General features: G+C 37.5%; 1 protein-coding gene and 1 pseudogene across 5 annotated transcripts in view; both read left to right on the top strand.

The window, feature by feature from the left end:
* The window catches only part of FRY (FRY microtubule binding protein), a 619,856-nt gene that overhangs the window by 471,227 nt on the left and 128,724 nt on the right, over positions 1-19,905 (top strand). For 4 of the 5 annotated variants that reach the window (XM_090273729.1, XM_090273726.1, XM_090273725.1 and 1 more), the window contains 6 exons: positions 4,432-4,514; positions 11,405-11,555; positions 12,073-12,176; positions 12,924-13,109; positions 15,307-15,505; positions 17,449-17,570. In XM_090273729.1, coding sequence (XP_090129855.1) covers positions 4,432-4,514; positions 11,405-11,555; positions 12,073-12,176; positions 12,924-13,109; positions 15,307-15,505; positions 17,449-17,570 — 845 coding nt within the window. The remainder of the gene's footprint in view (positions 1-4,431; positions 4,515-11,404; positions 11,556-12,072; positions 12,177-12,923; positions 13,110-15,306; positions 15,506-17,448; positions 17,571-19,905) is intronic. The other variant, XM_090273727.1, reaches the window with a different exon arrangement.
* On the top strand, positions 7,370-8,865 carry LOC150012370 (polypeptide N-acetylgalactosaminyltransferase 1 pseudogene; annotated as a pseudogene).

The raw sequence follows: 19,905 nt of genomic DNA, 5'->3' as shown, positions 1-19,905 counted from the left end.
CCTCTCTTTCTGCCTCCCTTCCCCTCTCTCTAAAAATAAATAAAATCTTTTTTAAAAAAAGAAAAGAAAAGGAAATGAGTAGCAAGGATGAAATACAAATTCATGTTGGAGAGAATGCAACAGATAAAATAATGAAAATACCCCAGCCCAGAATCCCCTGCAGGTCTGATGGTTGTCCTCGGATGGCATCCTGGGCATGGCACACGGCAGGTGCTGCAGGTGGGAGACTCTGACATCATGCCGCCTGCCCCTGGAGTTGTGAAACCTCGTTGTCTAAGCCAACCCACATGCTACGAGGCTACTGCACTGCCTTTAAGCAGAGGCTCATCAATATAAGCTTTCCTTCAGACCAAAAGCCCAAACTTAATAGATCATGAGTTATAGGCCTTGTCCTTCATAGTTCTCTAAGAAAGCCCTTTCTTTCTCAGAAAGGATTAAAGTTTTTCATACTCCATATGTCAGTGACAGTACAATATTAGTAATTAACCTGTGATGTTTTTAATCTATATTGACTTGTGCCTTATTTGGAAAACTACCTCATGGTAGTTTACAGCTTACAGTAAAAAAAATCATGTTATTTCTCTAAAGATATTTCTACTTTCCAGCTGGAGTACGACATTCTTTATCATTTGTTGTCTAGTCTGAATGTTTCATCTTAATGCTATTTGGGGTAGAAAGGATCTACATTTTTACATATTAACATCTCACTACAGAGGCCCCTTCAGAACCAGAGTTCCAAGTGTTCTGCCTAAATTTTTAGAGGTGGCCTTGAAAATGAAGAATCAGCTCTCTCTATGATATTGAGAACAGAGAGCATCTTTAAGAGATGCTTTCCTGTTTAGCTCTCGACTTTCTTCTCTGTTACTGTGTCTCTGTTGGCCATTGGAAAGCCTAGTGCAGGTATTTGCCTACGTTTTATACAAATTCGTATATATCTAACTTTTTCATGCTATCAGTTTCTCTATTTATAGATAAATTGATTGATCATATTTATATACATAATCATATATATGTGAATACTGAATCCCAGAGTATACCACTGTTCCATAGCCACTGTACTCCACCTGCCCTGTTTCTCTAATATAGTCTCTGTCTGGGAAGCAGACCCACTCTCAGCCTATGACATCTTTCTCTAACCTACTTATCAGCTTCCTTCCTTGTAAACTTTGACATGTCGGTTTAGAGTTACTTGCCAACATGCTTATTTTTACCGCTAGATTTTAATTAATGGAAACCAGAGACTGTGTATCTCTTACACATATTTCTATACTTAATACTTAGCCTACTATGCTGCACAGAATAGGTATTTTTAAATGTTTCAGTATGTGAATGAAAACCAAAGAAACATCACAGCCCCAGAAGTGGATAAGTTGTCCAAACACCATCCAGCCCCCTTTCTTCCTCCCTCTTGCTAATTCCATTACAGGAGATAGTTCTTTATTCTGTTCTTTATAATCCTTGTAGACAAACAACCTGCAAAGATAAGAGTGGTCAGAAATATTGACCTGGCAGCTATTCAGCTATTACTTATCACCTGGGAATACTTATCACCAGAATACATTGAGGGCTCCAGGGGGTGCTATGGAGTTGTGCAAAGCTGCAGCCCTTATATTATGTGCTTTACAACTTGACTGATGGTTCTCTGATGTAGTTCAGAAATCTTTGATAATGCCATACCTACTGACAAAAAATTCAGACAGCTTACAGTAAAAGAATCAGTAAAACAAGGGTAAAAGAATAAGAGCCAAGCTAAGAGGAGAATAAGGTAGTTGTGTCAAAAGTTCTGACTATGGAAAACTACTGAAAGTTAATATTAACCTGACCTTGAATTCCTCAATATCCAAAGTAAAAAAGAGAACTATAGTGAATTTTATAACTTTTAGTACCTCAAGACAAACAATTCATTGGAAGCTACTAACAGAAACTAACTCTAAACTCAGAGAAGGGTTTATCATGTAACTTTTATAAATTAAACAACATCGTGACCACATTTTTTTATTAAAATTACAGTTCAAAGCAGTTTTTCAAATACACAGAAACAAACTCTGTATTTTCAATACATCAACCCTTAATAAAAGCCTATCTATGGATATAGAGAAATAGAGATCAATAATCCACAGATAATTGCCTAAGTATTAATTTGGGCTAAATTTACAAGATAAAATTTGGTGAAACTTTTGTCCTTCTAGTTTTTCTCTTATCAGAACTATTTTTATGATATATTTCTAATTGTATATTTTTAACATTAAAAGACTATTCATTCTACTTAATCCTTGAAATTTCTCTAGGGCCCAGGCCCAAAATTATCTTTTTCAACCCAAGGAAGCAAAGAAAAAGAACAGATTTGACTCTTGGGAGTCAGTTTTTATTTTTTCTTTGCCAAGCATCTGCTTCGCTGCACTGTGGTTTCCATCTTCTCCAGAACAAAAAGGGTTTTCTGGAGGTGGCTTGCTCCTCCCCTTCATCTTGGCCTCATTAACTACCTAGCACTCCTTTAGATTCATCTGCAAAAGTAAAAAATAATTACCATTCATTCTATAGGTCTTCCTGGGCCTCCAGAGCACAATTGTAAAAGCACAATAGGTAACAATACATGAGCAGGTAGGAGCATCCTGTGCAAACTTCCAGATGTACAAGTCTTTTGTCACCCTGTTTTTGTTCCTTGCTGAATGATGCCTTGGCTCTCCATATGCACTTCATAACTTTGCCTTTATCAGAATAATACGATTAAAGGACTTAGTCAGAAGATTATAGGTTGTCACTTTTTTGATTTCCTAAGTGCCAGTCTGATTTAAATGATTACATGGCCTGATTTGTATGAAACTAAGCAGGTGTCCTTGAGTTTCTACTTTATGGATTCATAAAGTAATAGCCCAAAAGATAGAACAGTGAAGAATGTTTGAAATACAGAGTTTCTAGGGGGAAGATGGCTGTGTCAGGAGGGGAAAGAGCTGCTACAAATATCTAAGAAGTGAATAAAACCAAAGTCACTATAGTCTTTGTAGTCATTTTAGATCATGCATTTACATATTTAGCAAATCCAGTCATGGATGCTGTGTTCTGAGGTTACACATCTGGGACAAGGGAGGCATTTTAATGGTACATCTAGTACTTTTTCCTGCAATATCACTCTTTCTCCATGCTGGTGAAGGCAGCTAGAGCCTTGCATTTTCTAGAGTAAAATAGGGTATTGATCTGCTGTCGATTAGGGCAGAACACCCAGCTGGTAATATAGAGGCACATCCCAACTTTGGTTTGAATTTTCCAGGTATTTATAGATTGCCCTAGTTGTTTGCTTTGACTGCATACATATAAAGTACAATAGATAAAACCTGCTTTGTATCATTGTATATAAAGTATAGACAGACCATTTCCCCTCAGTCACACCCTTGCCCTACTTTATAGGTCTTCAGCTGATATTCAAATGCTATTGATTTGAAAGTCTTTGGTGCTCTGAAGAGAAAAAGCATTGTAGAAATCCAAGGTAGAAATATAATAATTAATATCTTAGAGCTTGATGGTATCTTGCAGTGTTGGAAACATTCTCACGTCATTTCTTTTGATTTCTACAATCTCAACAAAATAAATGGTGAAGTATTATTGTTCCTTTTTGGCAGGTGTGGAAACAGGGCCCCCAAGGAGGTAAAGGACTTGGCTGAGATCACAGAGCTAGGGAGAGTCCAATTCTAAAACTCCATGTCTTGCCTTCTTACATGGCAACAAAACCGTCTCTGCTGGACACTGGACAAGCTGTGTACACTCACTTGGCCTGTTCCCTCATTCATAAAGTAAATAGTACTTCTCTCAGAGATGAGTGAGTGAGAGTAAATGAGCAATATGTATGAAGTTACTATACTTCTTTTTGTGGGGAGTAAAGGGGTTATTTCTTAAGCCACAGAAAGGCAAGACAGAAAGAGCCCTTCTGGTTAATTTACAGCCCAACTGGTTACCTTTTCCTAAAAACCCTCCAATCATTTTAAGGGAAACTTAAAAGCCAGTAAAGTCCAAGATGTGTTATGAACCACTTTTTCTGTATTTCCAATTCTGTCAACTTTCACTCTTCAATCATTCAGCACTTATTTACTGACCACCCTCCACCTGCCAGACCACCATGTGAATAGGGATATATATTATCCAGTATCACCCCATTTTCTTTCTAAAAAAATGTTATAATTCTCTAGTTTAATTCAACTATTAGACTTAAAATGCTTATCTGTTCTAGGTTTAAACTTGTGCTTATGAGTAAGTGACCACTAGCCCTCTCCAGGGAAAAAGAAAATTTGGGGTGCAATTTTTACAGTATTCTTTAGGAAAAGCATCATTGGAACTAGCTACCAAAAACTCAACCACTAAATAATACTATGTGTTTATGAGAAACAGCATGCACACACACAGGTCAGTATTTCATGATGGCTATTCTTGTATTTGAAGGTTTAGTAATGTCATCAGAGCCCACACTCGACTGGAGTCAAGATACAGCAATAGCTCTGGAGGGTCATATGATGAGGATAAAAGTAAGTACCATCAGGCTGCGGGGTTTCAAGTGGAGAATGGAATATGAATATTTTGATTATTTTTATTCTACTTACTAAAAGGGGGCAAATAAATATTGAATAACTATTTAATCCCACTATGTAGATGAGCATAGAGTCAGCGTCTGAAAAGTAACAAAAAGTCAAGCAATAGACAAATCAAAATTATAAAACTTCAAACTGCTACCCAAAATGTATTTTTATATTCTTGGCATTTTTTCCCCTGGCAATACATTTTAGAGGTTGGCTCTTAAGAAATTGTCCCATTAAAAACCAATGTTGCAGTTATCGTGTGAATCAGCTCACCCAGAATAGGGTCTGGTTTCATACTAAATCTCTCAAAAGCATAGTCTTAGTTGCCAAGTGAAAACCATGCTAAAATGGGAGATAGAATTGTCACAGAATTTCTTTCTTGGGAAGTTGGCAAAAGCCGAAAATCAGTGCTTTCTTTGATTTTGCTGGAGCCCTGGATAGATACTGGTCAGGTAAAGAGCGTTACTTGGTGACAGACACAGAAATTCTGCAAAGACATTTAGGTATACTAAGAAAATCGGTAATGTAACTGGTGGAATTTATTTGTATATCTTGGTGAAAATTATAAGTATGATATTTCATGTTTTAGATTCATTTGGTAAGTTAGTGCCTACGGTCTTTGTAGCTGTTTTTTTAAATCATTTTGTTTTATGGGAAATGTACAGAGCGGGGTAAGAGCTGAGCAGTCCCAATGACACCACAGTTCAGCTGCCTTTTTCTGCCTCTACTGCATAGATAGAACATTCTCTGCCATTCAAAATACCAATGGGAGAATTGTCTAAAATCCATATATAACATCGAACTCTAACTTAGGTAAGATTACAGTGATGTCCCTTTAAAACTTTTTACTAAAACTGTCTGTCTTAGGTAAAATAAAGCTATCTATGTTGCCCCTTCTTCTGTGGCCCATCAAAGTCTGTACCTGTACCAGCCAAACACCAGACAGTCAGACCTCAGGAGCACAGCTTGTGAGTTCCAGGAGGGACTGGATTTTACTGATGGGGAGAATAGCATCAAGAAATGAAGAGTTGTCAGTTCAAGAAAAGTCTGGTTACTATAAAATACTTTATAACCCAATTTTGAGTACAGAAGATTTGAATCATGAAAATATTAAGCAGTCAAATACTCCCCCGGTACGTGGCAAGCATTGTGTAACAAAACATAGTGTACTTTGGCTGTGGGATTTACATTAGGAAGATCACTGTCTTTGGCCACTTAATTCCTTTAAAGTGTATCTCTTTGTTCTGGGTAAAGGACATAGAATTTGGTAAAAACACTATAATAAGTAAAATATCAATCATTTTTTAAATACATCCTTAGAGCCCTCTGGTAGTAAAGTCTCACCTTCCTTATATTTATTAAAATAGATGATTTTGAAGGATAGTTATAATAAAATGAGATAAGACTTAGCTCACATCACTAATTTTATAGACAAAAAATTTGCCGAAGTATTTGTAAAGAGGGAAAATACTGAATTCAGATAAGAAATAAAAAGTCTAATACTATCATTATGGCCTCTATTTTACCTAGAAATGTTTATAAATTTGTTGTACCAGTATAAAGAGCACTTTAATGGGAAAATTTTGGTATAGAATTTGAATCCAGTTGAATCATGTCTCAATAATATTCTTGGGAAAAAATAATAAAGATTAAGTAAAAATTAAGCAAAATTAAAAAAAATAATAATAATATTCTTTACACCATTGCTGTTATTGACCAGAGGAATTAGAGTTCATAGCATGTAGTTTGGGCACTGAAAGCTTATACTTTAAGTTTACTTCTTATAAAAGAAAACGAAATCAAGCTACTCAAACAGACCTCTTTACAAAAAGTCCATAAAATACATACTAAGATCTTTTTCCAAGTGTTCAAGTCATAAGACTTGACCTTGTCTGTCTTAGAGGAAGCAGCAGCTCCAATAGGACAGAAATACTCAGGAGCTGGGTGACTGGGTCCTCACAGATATTATATTTTTGGTTCTAGCTATACAATCATGGGTATAGCCTATGCCATGAAAAAAGCGAAGTTTAGCATGCTCAATTCCAAAACATTGTTGCCAGGCATCTCATGTATGTTATGTTAAGGGCAATCATTTCCTCCCAGAATTCTTGAGGGATCGGCAGATCTGGGAAGACTAAGAAGGCATCAGGAGAGACATACTAGCCCAGAGCTTCATAGTCTAGTCTGTGTTTATCCAAAATGAAGGCCTGTGTGCATCCTTTTAGTGGATTTTCTATATAAATCAATCAATCAATCAATCAATCAATCACCTTTAGTAAAATGGAGAAGCAAACCGATTTAGACCTAGTCTATAAAGTGGCTTTTTAACAATATATGTAAGTTTTTTTTCTCCTGAGCTATTCTGTGCTTATTTGGAGCCTCCATTTTCACAATCACAGTTCTCACATACCCTCCACCACCAGCTCTGCTAAGCTTTCTACTCTGGACCAGCAGCATTGAATCAACTACCTCTCACCACCTTTCAAAAGTGCAGCCAACAAAACCTATATTTGGGAGAAATTACCTAAAGATTATGCCATACATCCTTCCTCTTAATGAACCAAGGATTGGGCAGCTTGAGTTGAGCAACTTGTCTGAAGCCACAAACCTGGGTAGTACCATGGGGCCCCAAATGGACTTGTCTTGAATGCCCCTAACCTGTATGAAGAACATTATAAGAAATAACTCCATGAAGCTTATTGCTGTGTTTATGTTACAATTGAGTGAGTTTATTAATTCATTCAAAATATTTATTGGTTCTCTAATAAGTGCCAGATACTGTTCCAGGTACCAGGGAAACAACAATGAACAAAAGAGAGGAAACCCTGTCTCTCACAGAGCTGACGTTAAAGCTGGGGAAGCAGTCAGTGCTGAGACTGGTAATCTGTGCCCCAGAGAAAAACGAATGCAGGGCAAGGGGAGAAAAAGTGATTGGGGCAGGGTTGGATGCTAATGGAGTGGCCACAGAAATCCTCTGTGATTAAGTGACATGCATGACATAAAGGACTGAGTCATGCAGGTGTGGGCAAAGAACACTGCAACCCTGGGGAACAGTAGGTGTGAAGGCACTGAAAACAGACAGTGCCTAGTATAGTCACAGAGCAAGAAGAAAGCCAGGATGGTGGGGTGGAATGAGCAAGAGGAGCCACCGTGGAAGATAAGCTAAGGAAGAGTGAGAGCAAGATCTTCTAAGGCCTGAAATGCCATGATATGGAGTTTAAATTTCATTTTGAGTGTGAAGGGAAGTCACAGAAGGATAGGCAGAGAAGGGCACATGAATGAACTTCTATTTTAGTTTAGTTTAGTTTAGTTTAATATTATTTTTTATCCACACCTGAGGACATGCTTAGAAGGGAAGGGAGGGAGAGAGAAAGAGGGAGAGAAACATCGATGTGACAGAAACATTGATCAGCGGCCTCTCGCATGTGCCTCGACTGGGGACCAAACCAGCAACCCAGGCATGCCCTGGCCAGGAATCGAACCCGTTATCTTTCAGTTTATGGGACGGTGCTACAGACAATTGAGCCACCCCAACCAGGTCTGAACTTCTGTTTTAAAAGGATTGCTCTGGTCCTACATCAAGTATGGTGATTGTTTTCCACATGAGGCTTGGAGCACACTTTTGCCAACTACCCATAGTGTCATTAATTACTCACCAGGAAGCATACTAGAAAACATTATTCTAGTGGATGATACCAGTGAAATAAGCTTTTTGAGAAAACTTCTAGAGTATATGAAAAAATTAAAAGTACCAGGTCATGTGATTCAAATGCAACAATGTTCTGGATGGATCCAAGCTAGATTAAAAGGAGCCGCTGTGTCTAAAGGCCAACTGATCACCTCCTTAGACACTCATTGTGAGTGTCCAGTGGGATGGCCAGGACCTCTCACAGTCAGGATCAAACAAGACAGGAAAATGGTGGTACTTTTGAGTATATGACAGGTTCTGACAGGACCTATGGTAGATTCAAGTGGAAGCTCAAGTTTCACTGTATGTTGTTCCCCAAAGAAAAGTAGAAGGAAAGGTGATCGACTCTTCTTGTCAGAACACCTACAATGGCAGGAGGCCTTTTCAATAGATGGGATTACTTTCAGAAAATTGGAACAGGTGATGCTGGAATGAATATCTGGGGGAGAGAAAATCTAGAAATTTCCTTTAGGATTTAGCAGTGTAGAGGATCTTTGGAGATTGTTACTTGCTCACATGTTGAATGTGTTTCCAAAAGCTACACCTTACACATTTCTGGGAGGCACAGGGAAGATTACCAATAAAAATAACAGACTACTTGCAGAAGTGTGATGGATGAATTCAATAATTTCTTATAGGTAATTTCTCCAGGTGTTACAAAGGTAGATTATGGAGATATAGCATCAAAACTTGATCTAGGACACAAACTCCAATACAGATCTTCCTTTTGGTACCTAGAGAATATTTATCCTGATTCTCAGATTCCACATGAGTGTTTCTTTTTGGGAAAGATATGAAATTTGGAAATAAGTTACTATCAAGAAAACATGTCTAGAAAAGAGAATGAAAAAGGGGGAATTTTGAACTGTCATGGTATGGCAGGTTTTCTGTACTACCAACAAAGAAATTAGAACAGATGACCTTTGCCTGATTAGCTCCAAACTTAATGGCCCAGTCATGATGCTCATATGCCACCATCTAAAATGGAACCAACTTTGGGAGTATGATCCGTGAACTTAACCCTGCAGCATGTGAACAGTAATTAGTACTTGGACAGACCCACAGAAGTAGGTAACCAGGGCCCAGCATCCGAGCTTGCAGTGGAAGCTGGTCACGGCCATGGCTACTTCAAAACACCACCCTTTCAGAAAAAAATAAAGGTTGGACTGGGCATACATTTTTGCCACATTCTTAAGTAGCAAAAAAGGAAAAATGCAGCATGTAAGCTTTAACTGCATTAAAACATTCTTCTGGCTTCTCACTAGTTGTGAACCAGCCTTTCTATTCAAAGACAGCAACTACAATGTAGTGAGACTGTGCATGCAGATGTTTACAAGATTTGAGAGTCTTTCCTCAAGAATCATTGTAAAGAACATTCAGACAATGAAACAATCAATAAAATGTGCTTTCCAGAAAGCTGTACTCCTTAGAGTTTGCTTGCACATGGGTAATTTCTGCTGAACATGCTGTCATAATGAAGAGATTTCCAAGATTTTTTGAATTAGAATTGGTAGCCAATATATTAAATATTGATTTAAAGATATACATATATGAAAAGAACTGGAACCAGATTCAGAATCATGGAAACAACATTTGTACAATGGTTTTTTTAAGCTATTAAACAGGGTTTAAAGGAAAATAAAACAACTATAAGAAGTATAATCTGTTATAGTATAGTATCGAACTTCTATATAGATTTTATATTTCGGTAGGGCAAAAGAACTAATTTCAATGACATTCATTTTATTTTCATCTGTGATGGTCATGGCTGCTTTTTTATTTCTCCTTGGGGTGCCAAAATTAAGCTGGAAAAAATGGCTCTTTAAACATAGTTTAAATTGCTTTTAACGATTTTTAAAATTGGGCTCATGGGCATAGAATTGTAATGGTTAATTGCTTTCCAAAAAGAAAGATATAAAATAATTTCTGGTCTCACTGAACTAATTAGATATCTTAGTTGCTCTTGAGTCAACTGGCCTATAGACTTTGATACATACACAAGTTTCGTATTAGATTTTCAACTTCTTAACTTGATTCAACTGATTATGCTTAATACTCAGGATTCATACTACTGTTCTACAGATTTGTTTGCACAGTAATAAAGCTTTTTGTTGTTGGTTTGTTTATGATTCCGCTCAACAAGAGGCCTGCAGAAGTGATTCATTATTTGGGTATTTGATGATGATACATTTAATGGCTTTTTTGAAAACTGTTTCACTCCATACTCAGATGTGCTTCGTTGTCAAGTGCATATTTAGATTAGGTTCTTGAAGTGTTGATCTACTGCTTTAAAAAAGGGTTAACTGAAAATGGTTTTAAATTTTAATAAAAAAAGGATTGCTCTGGTCAGTTATACCAAAAAAAGGAAAATAAAATAAACATAAGATGCCTCTGGCTTTTCTGTGGAATATAGACTATAAAAGGGCAAGAGTATAAGCTGGGAGACAGTAAGGAAGCTGTTCCCCAACACTGTGTGAGAGCGGGTGGTGGCTGAGATAGACTCAGGTGCTAGGGATGGGTGGTCGAAAGTGGTCTTATTGTGAATGTGTTTTGAATGAAGATGTGGAAGATGGCAAGTCACTTAACCTCATTTTCTCCTCTATAAAATAGGGGTAATATACCACTAATTGGACTATTAATAGGGGAAATGACTAGACCAGTGCCTGGCCTAAAGTACTCTCTGTGTTAGTTCTGATGTCTCTGTTTTATTATTACTGTTATCATTGTCATCATTTCTGAGTTTGATGTGAGCTGTGCAAGAGAAATCAGGAAAGACCCGAGGCTCCTGTCCTAAGCAAACTGGAAATATAAGACTGCATTTAACTGAGATAGGGGAGATTAGAAAAATAGCAACTTTTCACAGTTATGGGAATTCATATGATTTAATGTGTTTTTGTGTGTTTGTATTTCTTTTTTCTGTCACTCTATAATGAATAACTATATATTAAGCATTCAAAAAAATAACGTGATAAAAGAAACCTAATCAAGTAATTCTAACCCATTTGATTGTATAATTCATGCTCACCAAATTGAATGGTTAGAGAATTATTTTTACAAGCATGAATTGGTAAGATTCTTTCTAAAGACACCAAGCAGAGAAAACAAAATTTTCTCTCTAAAAATAAAGCATGCTGTCTTTCTCACCCTACAGATGACCCAATATCTCCCTACACAGGCTGGTTGTTAACTATCACAGAAACCAAACAGCCGCAGCCCTTACCAATGCCTTCTACTGGGGGGTGCTGGGCCCCCCTGGTTGACTACCTACCAGAGACCATCACCCCTCGGGGACCACTCCACAGGTGAGCAGCCTCTACAGGTAGTGGGAAATGATGACTTAGTTTTGGCTAAGAAGAAGAGAGATACCTATTCCAAGTCCCATCAAATGAAATAACCTTGGAAATCAGAGGAACTTGGGTAACTTGAATTGTAGCTCTCAGCACATTGGCAGTTTGGTCAAATATCAACCAATGTGCAACACTGCCTTGTCACCTCCTCCAATTTTTCTTTGATGTCATCTTGATATAAGTCTTCATTCTGTTATGCATTTTAGATTGTAAGTAACTTGAAGAAAGGACCCTTGTCTTCTATTTCTCTTCATCCCTCAGCTCTTATTACCTAGTGACAAGTAGACTCTCTGTTATGTGATTAGCTCAACTGATGCTAGTTCTTGTGGAGCTCTATGTAATTTCAGGAGTTAAACTCCATTTCCCTGGAAAAAGAGTCTTACATAGTTCTTCATAGTGTTTTATTTAATTGTGACTTAATGATTTCCATCCTCTGTAGAAGTTGCATTAACTTTGTCATTTCTTTGATTAGATGCAATATTGCTGTGATTTTTATGACTGAGATGGTGGTGGATCACAGTGTGAGAGAAGACTGGGCTCTTCACCTGCCATTATTACTTCATGCTGTCTTCTTAGGTAAGACTGGATCCAAGAGGCATTCTAACGAATGCTCCAAACTCTGTGGAGGTAATCCAGGGAGCTTTCCCTGTAATCGACATCTGTGTTCCTCATTTTAGAATACTTAGTCTCTTCCATATTTCACTGCCTTATTGTGACATCTGCTTTAAAATTTCAGGCATTGTTTGAAATTGTCCTATGACTATGATATAAATAGAGTGGCACCTCACTCATGCTATACCTGTGAAGATATCCAAAACAAATTGGGCCTCTTTGAGGGTCATTGGTTGGATGTGATCAGTTTAAAGCCGTAAGACACAGGCAGTGCACAGAGAAAAAGAATATAGAGCACAGCACGCTATGCACAGATTTTAACACACCCAGGTTGTAGAGCAAAAATGGGAAGAGGACCAACCAACTAGCTAGGGAGTTCAGTTATAGAGAGATGGACGAAATTAGAATCCTTCAGTAATGCTCAGAGAGAGCCAAGGAAGAGAGCCTCAAGAAGAAGGAATGCTAACTATATCAACAGGTCAAGGGAAGGCCATCTATCAGCATTTGATGAGAACATTTTATTTAAGGAATAAAACATTTTATTTTCCCTAAGCCCCAATTCTTTATGTTGGTAACACAAACAATAACAGAGAAAACTAAACATTCTTTTAAGATGTTCCTCCCCTTGGTTGTCTTGGAATCTTTACAATCCCTGGAATCTAAATGAGCTTAAAATTTGTTTATACTGAGAGACTTTACATTTTGTTCCAGGTTTAGACCATTACCGGCCTGAAGTCTTTGAACACAGCAAAAATTTGCTTCTTCACCTTCTGATTGCACTGTCCTGCAACAGCAATTTCCACACCATCGCCTCTGTGCTCCTGCAGACTCGAGAGATGGGGGGAACCAAGACGCTAACAGTTCAGTCAGTTTATCAACCCGAGTATCTCTACACAGGTAACAGAAGGAGGTGTGGCTGAAAGCCTGAGACACACTCACCAATTCAGATATTACCAAAGGTGTCAGTGGAGCCTAAGTTACCTTCTATAATGCTCTTACCCCCCAGTTATCCGAGTAATAAAATAACAGCTTGATAAATAGGCACCATTTCACTGGATGTTGACATGCTTCTCAAAATCCTTCTTTACTGTAGGATATTTTCAAATATATTCTTCTTATTATTATTATTATGTTTCTCCTCTCATTTAAATATGTTTCTTTCTGTATTGAAAATTAAAATGTCCATTGAAAAAGAGCTTCGGTCTGGGATCCTGGAGGATAAGAATGCAGGGAACAGTGACTGTCCCCATCACCTTGAGAGCGTGTCATTGCCAAGGTGCCAGATATTTATCTTCTGTTCCTTCTGGTTTCTCTGAAGGAATTTTCTCTTTTTATTAAATACTGACCTTTCTGGAAGGCACTAATGAGTGGAAGTCTATTAAAAACCACTGCTATTTTGAAAGCAAACATTTCTTCTTAGAAATGAGAACAGAAAGCATTGGCTGAGTTGACGAATTACTCTATTTTATTCAGAGCTTTTCATGAAAACTTTCCCAAAAGGGTTGACCAGTGGTTTTCATTTAGAGGTGGGACACTTTCAATACCTTAAAATGAAGATGAAATAACAGAGTTCTATGCCTACCGTTTTTACCTAATTATTTTGTATATTACATTGGCATTAGATATGGTATGGCACTTCATAACCTCAAAATTGTACCTTTTGTTCATCACTGGTACTCAGCACCACCTTATCTTCTGAGAGATGTTAACATATGTCTTTGGAAAATGAATATGAAGTCATTAACTCTGAAGTGGAAGGACCACTGACCTCCTCCTTATTGGATATTTTCAAATATATTTTCTGTATTATTATTATTATGTCTTATTATCAGGTATTTATATTGAACCATGCTACACTTAATTGAAAATAATCCATCAATACCTTTCAGAGACAAAAATACTCTCTTTTCTATAGATGCTTAATTTAAAGGATCTGAAGTGTTCTGGCAGTTCTAATTCCCCAGGATAAAAATGTTTTCTGTTAAGCACAGCCTTTATGCTGAGAAAATTATAATGTGTGTTGTGTATCTCTGAGTGCATTAGTTTTTATTCACTATGCCAGGGATGTGGCATAAATGGGTTAGAGTGGAGATTTACAAAACAAAACACAGTATCCATAGGCAAGAAAAACATTGAATAAATGGGATAATTGAATCTGTATCACACTTGAAATAGATAGGTGCACAAAAGATTTGGGGAGAGTCTTTTTTTCATAAACATTTGTGTAATATTTCTTGAACACCTTGTTTCAACTGTAGTTGCTTTCAAATTCAGACTAAGAATCTGTGATAGAAATTGTCTTTATCTTACCATAATACAAAACTGAGGTACAGAGAAGTCATACAAATGTCCTGAGATTGTACAATAAATGGAAGAGATGATATTCTGACCTAGGGCTCCTCATTCCTAATTCAACATCTGTCAGATGCACCAGAATTATGTACCTTTTAAATGAGTTTTAAGTAGAGGGAAATTGTGTGTGTGTGTTGAGACCCACAACACATCTAGAAATGTGGAATGTTAACGAAATACAAAGTGGAAAAAAAAACAATATTTTCTTATACCATATGTCTTTGACTAACATGATATATATTTTGTTAAAATAATTAACATACATGAAACATTTGTGATTATGGGCACATTAACTCAAAAACAAGATGTATAACTCACTCAGCATCCTTTAAATGACTGGTATCCTCATAAATGGTATCATTTCTCATGTCTAAGTAGTCTAATATCCAGACATAATTCATTAACAGCAGTTAGGTCCAGATATATAGTGGAACATTCACACACATGCACTACTTCTTTTGAAGAAAGCATCAATTAAAACCTCATAGTAGAAACTTATTTGTCATTATACACTGTCAAATAATTTTCTATACTCCAATTACCCAACCCACTCTGATATACACAGCAGTGCAACTGTTCCATAAGCAAGGATAGAATATGAGTCTCTTTTAATCATAGCCATAACCAAAATCAAATATATTCTCCAAGAAATTAAGATACCTACACACTTCTGTATGCTTGCCTCCTAATCCTATTATGTACCCTGACCAGCACACTTCACCTTGACCTTCTTCTCAATCAGGTGGCTTTGACTTCCTGAGGGAGGACCAGTCATCACCAGTGCCAGACTCAGGGCTGAGCTCCAGTTCCACCTCCTCCAGCATCAGTCTGGGAGGCAGCAGTGGGAACCTCCCACAAATGACACAGGAGGTAGAAGATGTGGACACAGCTGCTGAAACAGATGAGAAAGCCAACAAACTCATTGAGTTTCTGACAACCAGGTAAGGAGGACAGGGAGATAAGCTATTGTTTTCAGATAGAAAAGTGAGCCCAGAGTTCTAGCAAAGTCCTGTTTTCTCTCCTAAAATACATTTGCTACAGTCTGTGTATAAAGCAGACACTAATAGAACTTGTTAAGATTCGTCTGATGTCACCATTGATAGGAAGGGAGAGCTTGTATATGAGGGAGACCCAAAAAACCTGTAATTTATTTATTAAAAATTGTGTATTTATTCTTACATGTTTAAACTTCAGTCACCTCCAAAGTACTCTCCATTTGATGCAATACACCTATTGAGACCTTTTTTTCTACCGCTCAGAACAGTTTTTGAACATGTCGATTTTGATGCCTTTTTAGTGCTTCTGCCATTTTTTGTTTCACCTCCTCCACATTGGCAACAAGTTTCCCTTTGAGGACTTTTTTCATCCAGGGAAACAAAAAAAAGTTGTTCAGGGAGAGATCAGGTAAATAGGGAGGGTGGGGCAGGGGGTCATGTTGTTTTCAGTCAAAAACTGCTGAACACTCAGCACAGTGTGGGCAGGTGCACTCATAAATCACCCATCATGAAATGGGCAAACACATTGAAAGAATCTTCAAAAAAAATTCACTGAAGCTGAATGCAGCCTCTCACAACAATGCCAGCTGGTACACTCATATAGATGGATTCCTAGAGCACTCACCTAGTGGGGAAAGTCAGTACTTCAAGGGACCCACCATCCAGAAGATAATTCTGTTTTTTGGGGGTCCCCCATCATATAACAACACAATAGATGGTAGCAGGTAATGGTAGTGCCCCTCAATGAGCATGACTTTATTCATCTGTTAGAGCTGCCAGGACCTGGGAGTTCTGAGACTTAGCAAATAACCTTGCTCTGAAAGCCAAAGATAACAGCTACAGTGAATCTAGAAGCAACTGCAGAGGGAACCATGGTATGCTCATCCAGTCCAAAGAGTCATTTGTAAGTGGATGTAAGAAGCAAGAAACAGCAGAAGCATGATAGGACAGGAACTAAACAAATAATAAATCAAAATCAAGAAAAAGTGGGAGGCATCCCATTTTTTAGGTCTTCAGATCTTCTAATGAACAATTTAGCTTCAGAATTTCTACTACTCTGAGGTTCAGCATTGCTATAAAAGCACGCTCACCTGTGACCTGGGCATGCTGTTGCACTAGGAGTCCAGTCTCAGCTCATGTTATCTGATACCTCACATGATTTCTTTCTTCAACTAATGCATCAATTAATGAAAAAGAAAGCATTTTCTTTCACCAATTAATGATTCAGGGTATTCTGTGTAACTATCAGCTCCTTGTGGGATTTAACGTTCAGGAAACTTAGGAAGGGGTTGACGGTGCCCACACACGGTACTGCAGATACCTGAATGCTTTGTTGTCACCACTTGCCAATTTCAATGCCATGTGCTGGGAAGGGTGTCCTCTGAAACTCTCATGTCTGGCTCCATCCTATCCTTACTCAAAAAACAAGTAGACAACAGAGGCTCTGTCTTCAATTTGGTTCCACAGTATTCAGCAGCCTGATGATGTGACCTGATAAAAACATTATCTCCCCAAATGCTGACACGTGTGGATTGAGTCTGTGTCTAAATCTTATTTTATTTTCAACTTAATATCATTTTATTTAACAAACACTTATGGAGCATCTATTATGTGACAAACACTGTTCTGGTGAATTGAAAGGTTTTCATTTTGTGATTAAATGTTGTAAGGTTTTGATTTTGTGAATAAAACATAAGAAATGTCTCCACAAAATAGCTAGATCTGTTATGAGTTTGTTCTTCAGCTTTATAAGACTGAAATTCACCCCCAAATTAATTGGTGACATTTTAAATACATATTTTGCACCTTTGGAGTTAAAAACTGCATAGATGGTTTTCAAAATGCAAAATGATAGTTCTGTTTTTAACATTGTGTGTGTTTTGTTTCAGGGCATTTGGTCCACTTTGGTGCCACGAAGACATCACACCCAAAAATCAAAATTCAAAGAGTGCTGAACAGCTCACGAATTTTCTACGTCACGTTTTGTCCATATTTAAAGATTCTAAATCAGGTACTTCATCCTACTTCCCCAAATTCCTTCTATTTTCAGGACTTTTCTATAATTGAGCTCATTCTTCACCATATGACTGCACTATATAACCACACTAAATGTCATATATAGTATATATATCAGACTTTATACTATATACAGGGGTGGGAAAAAGTAGGTGTATAGTTGTATATATGGAAAAATAGCCCAGGCTGGTGTGGCTCATTGGGTTGAGTGCTAGCCTATGAATTGAAAGACACTGGATTGATTCCCAGTCAGGGCATATGCCTGGTTGCAGGCCAGGTCCCCTGTTGGGGGCAAACCAAACCATGTTTCTCTCACACATTGATGTTTCTCTCCCTATCTTTCTCCCTCCCTTCTCTAAAAATAAATAAATAAAATCTATACAAAATTATTTAAAAAATAAAAATATATGATACAAGTATAAATAGCAATACAAGAATAAACTGTGTGTTTCACATGCTCACAACTATAAATCTACTTTTGCCCACCTCGTATATCATACTATATATATGATATGAGATATGCATGATATGTATCATATATATTTCTAAACTTGGTATCAATAGCAGAAGAATATTCATAGGGGACTTTTGAAGTTTATTTCAGCTGTGCCTAACTGACTGATAATGTCATGTATAACTTGCATTATGTTCTATCTAATAATATCCACAAAGTCACCATTCTCTTCATGTCATTATCTCACTAGAATTAAACTGTGCCTATAATATTAGTTTTATTTAAAGAGAACCCTGAGAAATAAATCTTATTAATTGATTGGGTACAAACTCAACTGTGAGAAATTTTCAGCCTTGCAAAATGGTTTTTAAAAAAAGAATTTTGTGATAAAATGTTTTTTACTAAAAATAGTTGCTAAAAATTCCCATGCCAATGACCACTGAATTTTATTAACCCAGTGTGATTCTGAGTTAGACTGTAAGTAAGACCATCATAATATTGAAGCATTAGCCAAATTCCATTTGGATTCAGCTTGGCCTGAGTTAATCTGTGGGTGAAATCTAAATGCGGTTTTTCAGCCAGATACAACAACTGTTCCTACCTTTGTCATGCACTTGGCTAGACTTATTCACTATGGCTCACTGGCTCCCCAGCTGCTCTGATAATCAGCAGGTGTCACAATCTGAAACATTCCAGATTAGCCACATCTCTTTTTGTTATCAAAAGATACTTATTAAAAAAACAAAAATAATGATACACATAAATGGTGAAGTCATTCCAGAAATAGGATGGTCTGGGTTTCTAGTCTTGCGTTTCCCCTTTGGAATTTATTTGAAATATGAAGACCTCTTCTATTGGTATTTCCCCCACTTAAAAGTCACTTAAAATTAAACATAGCCCAAAGGAAGAAATTCACTGTTGTAAGTTTGCCTAAAATTCTTAATTGTATGAAGTTAATAAAAATGAAAATACATGAATGCCTTACATTGCATTCTCAGCAGGTACAGGTGTCTTTTTTCACACTTTACCTGAGATATTTTTACCCACTACAATTTCCTTGTACATTGTTGCTTTCTGCCTGTTTCCACTGTAGCACAATACAATGTATTTCTAGAAACACTTGTAGTAGTCAGGGTAGCATAGTTGCTGAAACAGATAACTCCCGGAGCTCCAAGACTCAACACAGTTAGTTTTTTCTGGGTCAAATAACAGTTCTTTGTGGAGGCTGGGCAGGCAGCTTTCTGTCTGGTGCTCAGAGACCCTGCATCCTGTGGCTCTGACACAACTGGGCTCAGAGACCTCTGCTGGGCCCTAGGGTCCAGGTGGCAAGAAGAGAATGAGCTAGGGGAGCATTACTTGGAGGAGCTTACTGGCCAGGCCTGCATTGTATCCAGTGCTTCTTCCCATATCCCACCGGCAGAACTCGGGCACAAGGTCCCACTGAACTGCAAGGAAGCCTAGGAGATATAGATTCACTGAGTAACTGGGAGATGCTGTACATTACATAGCTTTTCTTTTTTTTTTTTTTTAAGTATATTTTATTGATTATGTTGTTACAGTAGTCCCAATTTTTTCCTCTTTGCTCCCCTCTGCCCAGTACCCACCTTCCATCCAGCAATCCTAGCCCCCTTAGATCATGTCCATGGGTTGTGCATGTAAGTTCTTTGGCTTCACCCTTTCCTATATTATTCTTAACTTCCCCCTGTCTATTTTGTACCAACAGATTATGCTTCTTAATCCCTGCATCATTTCCCCATGTCTCCCCCTCCCCTCTCCCACCTGATAACCCTCCAAATAATCCCCATACCTATGATTCTGTTCCTATTCTGGTTTGCTTAGTTGGATTTTGTTTTTATTTTTTAGATTCAGTTGTTGA

This window comes from Furipterus horrens, unplaced genomic scaffold (assembly GCF_987537825.1).
Source record: "Furipterus horrens unplaced genomic scaffold, mFurHor1.1.pri manual_scaffold_4, whole genome shotgun sequence".
In the NCBI taxonomy this organism is placed as follows: domain Eukaryota; kingdom Metazoa; phylum Chordata; class Mammalia; order Chiroptera; family Furipteridae; genus Furipterus; species Furipterus horrens.
Note: the sequence above shows the minus strand (reverse complement) of the source record. Positions and strands in the feature narration are given on the sequence as shown.